This window comes from Rhagoletis pomonella, unplaced genomic scaffold, assembly GCF_013731165.1.
Source record: "Rhagoletis pomonella isolate Grant_MI unplaced genomic scaffold, Rhpom_1.0 Rhpom_scaffold_00003, whole genome shotgun sequence".
Classification (NCBI taxonomy): domain Eukaryota; kingdom Metazoa; phylum Arthropoda; class Insecta; order Diptera; family Tephritidae; genus Rhagoletis; species Rhagoletis pomonella.
In genome coordinates, this window is record NW_023458557.1 from 45,587,150 (window position 1) to 45,598,066 (window position 10,917).

General features: G+C 35.3%; 1 protein-coding gene across 1 annotated transcript in view; it reads right to left on the reverse strand.

Annotated features, from left to right (window-relative positions):
- The window catches only part of LOC118736252 (gustatory and pheromone receptor 39a-like), a 13,686-nt gene continuing 2,769 nt past the window's right edge, over positions 1–10,917 (reverse strand). The window contains exons 2-4 of the mRNA XM_036466345.1: positions 376–427; positions 149–316; positions 1–59 (exon numbers count right to left, since the gene is read on the reverse strand). Of these exons, the coding sequence (XP_036322238.1) occupies positions 1–59; positions 149–316; positions 376–427 (279 nt within the window). The remainder of the gene's footprint in view (positions 60–148; positions 317–375; positions 428–10,917) is intronic.

Below are 10,917 nucleotides of genomic sequence, written 5' to 3' on the forward strand. Positions count from 1 at the left end.
TTAATCACCCATGATCTGCTTCATTAAAGCGACCTGCTTAATATTGAGTAATTGAGTTACTAGTTTTAATATGCATAATAAGAGTTATTAGTTCTAATTATGGGATGCAAACACCAAAATAAACTTACAATTACTCCCCTTTTCTCACCCTTAAGTTCACAATTTATTTTATCCAACTGTTGGGAGTTTTTAACAGGGAATTGATTCGGACACACTTCGACAAGCTGTTGCATAATTTGATATTGCTGTTTTGATATTTTATCGAGTTTATTGTTTATCTCCACCTCTTCTTTTTTAAGTTCAATAATTTTTGCATCTGGGAATTAAATTATTGGGTTAAAATTGAAAACAAGTCCTTGTTTGTGCAAGGCTTACCACGTTTGCCAATCTGGCTGTACTGAATTGTTGGTATCTCCATGTCGCTCGACTAAATCTTGTGAAGTAATGCAATTAATACATATTTTGAATTATATCTCAGAAGATAATTTAGGTAGGCCTTCTTAAGTAAAGGCCTCCCAGAAGGGCTGAAAAAAGTGCTTCCTTGCATTCTAGAAGGGCTTATCCATTTACAATTTACGCGAATGCATAAATTTATATTATTTAGCATTACAAATGAATTTCAATAAACATTTTAAGTTGCAATTACACATATTTGATATAAACCTTAAGCAAATACTTTAAAGATGTATGAATTCTATAAATTAAAGAAGCAACTTTAAAATAACTCCTCCAAAAGGCCTTGTGAAGTACATACGTCCTATAATAGCCCTTCTGGAAGGCATTTCATGGGTAGCGAAAAAAGAAGCCCTTTAATTTCTGCCACTCCATACAAAAAAAAGAAAGGTGAAAGGAATTTAGAGTGGAAGGCCTCTTAAGTCTCAGGAAAGCCTTTCGGAAGGGCTGTTAATCCCTGAAAATATATACTGGGAAGGCAAATCCATCATTTTAAATTTAATGTGATTTGGCTTGCCAGAGAATCGACTTTCTTCGTCAATATTTTCTACGATAACTATGACTAAACTGTTTGACGGTACTTGAATGCCAACATTTCGCCGTTTTTTACGAAAATAATTTTTGCAAACACTTGCTTCTCGTTCAAGCCTGGAATTCCTTCCATCACGCAGAGGAGGAAGACCACTTATGTAAACTTCGTTTTGATTTATTTTGATAATGGCACCTTTCTGCTTCTTACATCTAATTTTATCGCTGCATTTTCTGATCGGACGTAAGTAATACTTGTTCCTTAGCTGTTGTAAAATTTTATTTGGTTTTTTTTACATACACCTTCAGTTCCCGCATAAAATGTTCACAACCGTAGGCGGAAAATATCCTAATGTGGCCAGTCGTTTGTGCACTTTCACATTAATGTAATAAGTTATGCACATTATATGTTAAAGTTTCGTTACCGTAAATATTTTTGAAATATTTTACAAAATCGCTCAGCATGGCTTGAATGCATTGGTAGTTTTTTTCAAATTTCGAACGCACATTTAAAAGGCGGTAGGATCAGTGTAGGAGTAAAAAATGGTAGTAGCTATTGTTATCCAGAATATCCTTTAAAATGACCGCACCAGTGTACAAAACGAATTGTCGGTAGTATATCGCCTTCCAACGACTAAGTTCATGTAATCGCGGTGTATCTGAAAATTTATCTCTATTTGCTCCAATAAAATTTTTCACGATTAGTTTCAACAGTTTATTCGTAACTCCGAGGTGCCGATATACTGATGCGCAATCTACTCAAGCTGGTTTCAGTCGACACGAATGGCAAGGACATCATTCGCTTGGCGCGCAAGGAGGCCGTCAAATGCATTCAGGCTTCAATCAATGTGCTCGAGGCGAAAGCGAACTAGAACACCAAGGCTGCTCAGCAGTCGGCAGAGGATGGTGCATAGAGCTGTACCAAATCGTATGTATTCGTTACTGAGTAACGAATACAACCCCTGACTCGAAGTACCGAATCGTTACTCACATAATAATCTCGTTACTCGCATGTTCCGTATATGCACCATCATCGTGAATCAATACAACACAACATATTGTGCGGTAACGAAACTGGTTTTAGTATCGATACTAAAGTGTGTTGCGAGTGTATGTACGTACATTAGGGCGGGTCAATTTTTTTTCGACATTGTTCCTAGCTGATTCGGATTCTACATAAAATTCTAAGAAAAAAAGCCCTTTAGACCATAGCCCTAAAATCAATTTCGAGCCTGAGCAATTTTAAAAGAAAATATCTTTAATTAATACTAAGTCCATAATCAGATTATATTTACTAAAGTGTTAGGAATTTTTTTTTTTTGTAATAAAGAGTTGTGCTCCGGAGTTTTGTGATATGGAAAATCCATTTCTAATATCTATTTTTTATTTAAAGAACCGCAATATGGCGCTTCAAATCAAATCTGCTATATATTTGTGGAAGAATGTATGTATGTATGTGCCAGGTTACAGCCTAAACGGATGGACAGAATTGAATAAAATTTTGCCAAAGTATTGCCATGACTCCTGGACCTATAATTGGGTAAAAAAATTGGAACGAGCCAAGGGGGGAGGGGGATGGGGGATACCTCCCATAGTGAAAATTTTTAATCAACCCTAACTTCGGAATTATAGTCACATGAACTCGAAATTTGAAATGCACAGATACCTATGGTACGTGCTTATGGAAAAATATATGTATATGAATGAGTTTGTAAAAAGGGGCGTGGCACATCTCATAGGTGTGGAATCTTTTATCAGCTATAACAGCAGGCAGTATTAGTGATCTCAATGTATTGCATTTTGAAGATTTGTTATAATTGATCAAAGTGAAATTCAGATAAATTATAGATGATATGAAGTTCACCGGGTCATCTTCTAGTCTTTAATATATACTAAGTTAATATATGGATTAATATTTACTAAAGTGTTATGAACGTTATTTTTTTAATACAATAAGAAAAAAATAACTAATTTAAAGGAGTGACACACAATGGCTAGAGACGTCGCATGTGTGTATTCTTTCATATACATATATATGGGCCGTTCTTACCGTTATATATTTTTCATCCGCTCGCTTATTCCTTACCGAAATTTTAAATAAAAATTTAACAAGTTTTAACCGCTGATACAGTACAGGCAGCAGTTTAAAATGGAGAACTGGGTAAGCTTAATGGAGAAAACATATTCTCTGGTTAAATTAATAAGCCTGCCCGGATAACACAAAATCCTAAGCTTGATAAAAATTTGGTGTTATACAAGTTTTATAAAGCTCTACTTGTATTTAGGAAAAATGCCGAAAAAAAAATTATAAAATTTATTGATTGACTGATAAAAATAGAGAGGGAGTTATGGCTATGACAATAGAAAGTAGAAAAAAGATACCTAGTGTTGAAAGCAAAAATGACCTAAAACCAAAAAAAAAATATAAATACATTGTTAATCATAACAAAATTAATGATTCGAAAAATAATTTTGAAATATTGTAAAATTTTTTTTTTTGGTTTTTTAAAGTTAAAGTTTCATTTACTTACAGTAACGAACAAAAGTATTGGCACAGTGAATTTTACGCAATATAGGCAAAGTATCTGAATATAAAATTGCAAATTAGTTTGCAGATTTATCGGATTTTCCTGAGTTTTGCACAAAGTTTACACATTTGATTTTTATGTGTTTTGGTATAGTATGAACTATGTTTTTATAAAAAATTATCGGAAATAAATTAAAAACTTTGCATATTTGTAATGCGAATATTTACTGTGCCAAAACTTTTGTTCGACACTGTACATATAAAAAAATACATACAGTAACTTCTCCCGTTACAATAGTAAAAAATATGTAATTTGCTTTGTAGTGCAATCTTGCGGTTCTTTAAATAGATATCAGAAATAGATTTTTCGTACCGATAAACTCCCAAGCACAAAAAAATATATCCGTAACACTTTATTAAATATTAATCTGCATATTTTATTAATTCGTCGGAATATTTTGCCTTTGTGCCTTTTTACAAACTCCTTTATATGCATATATCTTTCCATAAGCACCTACCATAGGTAACTGTGCATTTCAAATTTCAAGTTCATGTGACTACAATTCCGAAGTTAGAGCTGACTAAAAATTTTCATTATGGGAGGTATCCCCATTTCTTGTTTCAGTAAAATAGTCGTAGTTTTCGGTACATTTACATCATTTTTTCTTAGCGCTTCTAAAATATCGTCACCTGCTGCTCCACTTCTATTATGGCGTACAAAAACGTTGGCCAGCTGTTCTCTAAGGGATTCTTTCTTCGATTTGTTGCGGCATAGAAAAGTTGGAACACTTTCATTGCCTCCTTCCAACACAACCGCTTCACTGCTTGCATTATTGCTCTTTCTAAGAGTTTGAATTTGCGAATATTTTAGTATTATTTTCTTTTGTTTATTTGCCGATTAATTGATCGTTTTACACTTGACATATTTGCACTTATTTCCGAATTTTACATTATTGGAAAAACATGAATGAATTATCAAAACAAAATTCCAAACAAACTTCGAACAAACGACATTTACTCGTATTTTCTTTTTTCCTCTGCTTCTTCGAAAATGTGAGAGAGAGGCGCTAAAAGATATCGAAATTGTACTGAGTGATTTCGATATGAATTGCCAACAAAGAATCAGGAGTGCTTTTTCAGCACTGAAATATTTTTACTACGGGGATATGAGCACTTAAGTAAAAATACATACACCTCACAAAACCGGCAGCAGGTATTCTATAGAAAACAATTATTATTAACCAGCTGACATATTCTATATCTTCTTCAATTTCACAATCTCAACACGGGTTTTCTAAAGGAAAATCTACTATCACTAATTTATTCTAGTTTAGAACTCATTTCTCAAACGGTTTTAGAGAAAATGCTCATACCGACGTAATATACACCTATTTCAGTAAAGCTTTTGACAAAGTATGTTACTCGTTACTCATCCGTAAACTCGACCTAATCGCCTTTCAGCCCAGTCTTCTTCAATGGATCTCTTCTTACCTCTCTGCTAGAACACAAAGAATTATTTTTAAAAATTGTTCTTCCATCTTTATTAAAGTTTCTTCAGGAGTTCCTCAGGGAAGCCACCTTGGTCTGATTCTGTCCATGACATTCATTAATAATATTTCTTCTATAATTAAATACTCAAAAATTTTAATGTATGCCGATGATGTGAAACTTTTCAAAACATTGTCCTCTATCGAAGAAATGTCTTTGTTACAAGCGGATCTAAGCAACGTGGTTAGTCGGTGTAATGCAAACTATATGCCACTAAACCTTAAAAAATGTAAAGTTATGTGTTTCTCTGGAAGGGCAGTTCAACCAGCTGTTTATTCAATATCAAATTATAATCTGGAGCAGATATCCAATTTTGTCGATCTTGGTATCGCAATGGATTCCAAACTCAATTTCAACCTTCATATTAATGTTACAGTCAATAACGCCAAAGGCATTACAATTCTTGCTTTTTGCATTGCTTGATTTTAACTGGGGTTCAGACTACAATTTCCCCCATTACAATAGTCGTCTAAAGCTCATAAATTTGCCTACACTCGCAAGTCGTAGAGAAATGCTAGGTATAATATTTATTGTAAAATTAATGGCAGGCCCTTCTGGCTGTGGTAAATGTTCATGCCCCTTTCGATCCTGTTTTTGAAGCCATGCAAAACTAGTTTTGAACTAAACGAATCATTCCGTTCTTTATGTCAAGATTTTAACTCCCATTCCAGCACGTTTGACATATCGGATTCGATTCTTACTATAAAGAAAACTATCATTTCCACTCTCAATAATTGAATAGTTTTAGATCTCGACACTTAACAAACTGCTGTTTTCACGACTCGGCACCAAAAAACAAAAAGTTCCGTACGTCATGCGGACAACGCCCCTCGTTTCAGTTGGGTGGGAAACGAGGGTAAAAGCCGTTGCGATTAATTAATTAATTAAAAGGTTTTCATACAACTTAATTTTTTTAATCTTGTAAAAGTTTGAACTATTAATGAAATCATAAATTTGTATGAAAACTTTTTTATATGCTTTGTACACATAAATTTATTATTCAATTTAAACTTAAATTAGTCTGGTTGTATTTATAGAAGACCATATTTTGACGCCCAAGAAAGAAACCTTAAGAAAAATTGTTGAAAATATTAACAAAAAAAAATATTAACACTTGTGGAGAAATCAATGTGTAGCTCCTAACCTTTACTAGAGTTGGGGTTTCTAGGTAATTTCAGAGGTTTTGTTATTTTTAATGAACGAAAATGTTTTTTTGTAAGCAACTTTGTTCATCGTTGTAGTTGAATAATCTCGTGCCTACAAAGCACGTGTACTGAAGAAAGTAAACGCCGTAGCAATTAATTGTAAATATGTATGCACATTTTATAATAAAACAAATTTCAGTAGAGCTCATTGATCTGCAATATTCTTAAAAGCCCCGAAAAAGTTTGGAAAGTCCCAAAAGCATCTCGAAAGGTCACTAAAAGCCCAATAACGTACCGGCAAAATTCAAACAAAATTTACAAAAGTATAATTTGGAATTAAAGTTTTTAAATTTAGCTCATTTAATAAGTGTATTACAAACCATGTTTTTAATAAATATAAAGGAATTTAAACGGAAACAAAGATCAAATTTTTATATTCTTCTTCTTCTTATTTGGCGCTGTAACCGCCTAAGCGATTTTGGCCGAGTTCAACAAAGCACGCCAGTCGTTTCTCTTCTGTGCCAACTGACGCTAATTGGAAATGCCAAGTGAAGCCAAGTCCTTATCCACCTGGTCTTTCCATCGCAGTGGGGGCCTCCCTCTTCCTCTGCTACCACCAGCGGGTTGAATACTTTCAGAGCTGGAGCGTCGGTGTCCATTCGAACGACATGGCTACGCCAGCGGGCCGCTGCATTTTAATTTGCTGAACTATGTCCATGTCGTTGTAAAGCTCATACATCTCATCATTCCATCCTCTGCGGTAATCGCCGTTGCCAACGCGTAAAGGCCCGTAAATCCTCCGCAAAATCTTTCTCTCGAATACTCCAAGAGCCGCCTCATCGGCTGTTGTCATTGTCCATGCTTCTGCGCCATATACCAGCATGGGCATGATGAGTGACTTAGAGAGTGTGGTTTTCGTACGTCGAGAGAGGACTTTACTCCTGAATTGCCTACTCAGGCCAAAGATGCACTTGTTGGCAAGAGTGGTTCTGCGTTGGATATCCATGCTGATATTACAATCGGTGTTTTGAGGGGATGCCAAATTTAGACATAGCGGCGTATAGACTACTCCTTTTAGTGCTGTTGAAAGCGGCTAGAAAGTCGACAAATAGGTGGTGAGTGTCGATCCTTTTCTCGCGGGTCTTTTCCAAGATTTTGCGTATTGTGAATACCTGGTTTATGGTGGACTTTCCAGGTCTAAAGCCACACTGATAATCCCAATAAGTTCATTGAAGGTGGGCTTCAGTCTTTCACACAATAGGCTCGATAAGACCTTGTAACCTATGCTTAGAAGGCTGATCCCGCGGTAGTTGGCGCGAATGGCGAGGTCGCCTTTCTTGTGGATTGAGTAGATCACACTTAAATTCCAGTCGTCGGGCATGCGTTCATCCGACCATATTCTGCATAAGAGTTAACGCATGCACCTTATCAACTCCTCGCCGCCGTACTTGAATAGCTCAGCTGCCAGGCTGTCTGCTTCAGCAGCTTTGTTGTTTTTCAGCCACGTTATTGCTATTCGTACCTCGTCATAGTCAGGCGGTGGAACATCGACTCTGTCATCATCGACTGGAAGCTCGGGTTCTTCTTCTCCTTAACTTTCCGTGCTGCTACCATTCAGTAGAGTGGAAAAGAGTTCCCTCCATAATTTAAGTACTTTCTGAACAACGGTAAAAAATTGTTGCATATTGTTATGTAAAAACGAGTGTTTAAATAGCTGCAATAAGTTTTTTTTTCATTTACTTATGCTTATGCTTCGCAACAAGACGATTGTCGCAGTCAAAGTACAAGCAGAAGCCGATTGCCTACAAAATGGGCAGTGCTCTTAGCAGTCGTTGGTTCTGAATTTGGTCAGCGGCACAATTCAAAGTAAAAGCAGGGCCATTCCATTGTGACTAGTGGGACATTTTACTACAGAATGTGACAAATTGTGAATTTTGACTATGTCGTCGGAACTTATACAACAGCGAAAGATATTACAATGCTTTTATCAACTTGCAATGTTGTGTGTCCAGACTACCATTTATACTATAAATATAGCAAAGGTATTTATGGCAAACCTAGTCTAGATATCAACCTCGTCGTAGGTACCATATCAAATACATACAATTAGAAAACCTTTAGAGGTAGATATCGCCCCGCTAGAAGAAGTAAAATATTGCGCCTAAAAATTTGCACTACATACGCTACAGCGGAAATGGACGACACGCCATTTCTTAAATTAAATTAATTGCTGCTATATGTATGTCTGTACTAGGAATGTTAAGTGCCGAAAATCCCGGGATTGTTTGCCTAGAATCCCGGGATTTTCGGGATTTATAATTTACAGTGGTGGCAATAATAGAAACGCTTTATGTTGACCAATTTTGGCTATATTTCTTTTGTGTATTTAATATTTAATATTTTCTTTTATAAATGTGTAGCTTAATATACATATAATACGTTCCGAGAGGCAATTTTGCACAAAAAGAAATCAATTTATTCGAGAAACCAAGGGCCAAATATAGCAAAATTGCGTCCTTAATTTTTCTCTCTGGGGTCAGGATTTTTTAAAAGAACTTTTGAAATTTGAAAGATATGAGTAATTGAAAAAATGATTTAAAAATTTCAGTGCAATGTACATTCTTAAAAAACCAGTATGGGTATCAAATGAAAGATAAGATTCTCTAGAGTTAAAACAGATTCAATTTTTTGGTGCGTAAAGGACGCGTAGTTATTGAAAATACCCTTTTATCCTTGAATATCCTTGAAATTTTGCAATTATTATTTTTCATAAAATTATATGCTAAGGACTAACTTTATTAGCTTAAAACAAGTAAGAAAGTCTAAGTTCGGGCGGAGCCGAACATTAAATACCCGGCGCAAGTATTAAATATATGTTTTCCACCTTTCCGAAAGCTACCGCTACATGATAAGCCGGGGTGTATACATTTTAAGTAAATTAGCGTCCTTAAATTTCGAAATATTGAAATTTCAAGCATTTTTGAAATTTACCGTTATATGAAAAGCGGCCTCAATTTTAGTCCGATTTCAACAATTTCCAACGGTTTGCTTTTATGTGGCAAGCACAATAACCATACCGAGCTTGGTACAAATTGCTAGAACGGCTAGCGAGATACATATCACAAGTGGGCGGTGCTACGCCCATTTTCCAAAATTTTGTCATAAACGTATTTCTTGGTAAAGAATTGTTGCAATCATCAATTTTGAATAAATTAGCTTCAATATTTACTGATTTATCGAAGATTTTGTATTTCTCGAAATTACCGTTATATGGGATGTGGGCGTGGTTATTGTCCGATTTTAGAAATTTTCGGCCATTTGTTATGTTGTACCAGGACCAACAACTGTGCCAAGTTTGGAAGAAATTGGTGTAGCGGTTACCAAGATATACACATGTAACCATAAGTGGGCGTGGCTACGCCCATTTACCAAAATTTTGTAATATTCTTATTTTTCGTCTAAAACTTATTATAAATATCAATTTTGAGTGAATAATCTCCAGTAGTTACTAAAATATCGCAGTTTTCGTATTTCTGAAAATTACCGTTATATGGGAAGTAGGCGTGGTTATTGAGCGATTTTAAAAGTTTTCGGCCATTTGGTATGTTATGCGAAGGCCAACAACTGTGCCAAGTTTGGAAGAAATTGGTGCAGCGGTTACCAAGATATACACATGTAACCATAAGTGGGCGTGGCTACGCCCATTTTCCAAAAATTTATAATATTCTTATTTTTCGTCTAAAAATTATTGTAAATATCAATTTTGAGTGAATTATCTTCAGTAGTTACTAAAATATCGCAGTTTTCGTATTTCTGGAAATTACCGTTATATGGGAAGTGGGCGTGGTTAAAGTCCGATTTCGCCCATTTTCAATACCAACCTACCTTGGATTAAGGGAAACCTACATACCAAATTTCGTTGAGATATCTCAATTTTTGCTCGAGTTTGCACGGACAGACGGACAGACGGACAGACGGACGGACAGACAGACATGGCTTAATCGATTTCTTTTTTCATCCTGATCATTTATGTATACATTTGTCTATATCTATCTCGATTCGTTTTGGCTGTTACAAACAACCGTTATGTGAACAAAATTAATATACCCTTGTGCACAAGTGCGCTCGGGTATAAAAATAAAATAGATTAAATGGGCATTTTCAATTCTTATTTGTTCTTGAGAACTCAAAAAATTCTTTCAGTTGGTACCCATATTTTTGTTTTATATTGAGCTGAATTTTTTAAATAAGTTTTGGAATTAATCATATCTTTGAAATTATAGTATTTTCCAAAGAATAATGACGTCAGAGAAATGTCCACTTATTTGCAGTTAATTACAGTGAAAACTCTCCTAACGGACACCTCTATTAGACGGACATCTCCCTTGGGCGGACATTTTTTCTTATACCAAGTTTTAAGTATAAATTTCGGAACAAATGACTCTCTCTTAAACGGACACTATCTTGGCCGGACGCGGACAGTTATATTGCATAAAATTGACACAAAAACCTCTATTGAGCGGACGCGAACCTCTTATCAACGGAAATTAAGATTTCTTTTCATAACAAACTAGCTATACCCTGCCACGCTTTACTGGGCATAATCCTGATAAATTATTAACAAAACGAAGCATTCGTTTCATATGAGTTTGGTTTTGAAATAAGTACAAAGATATCTGGTTTGCCGACACGGGAACACGCAACATCTGAGAACAA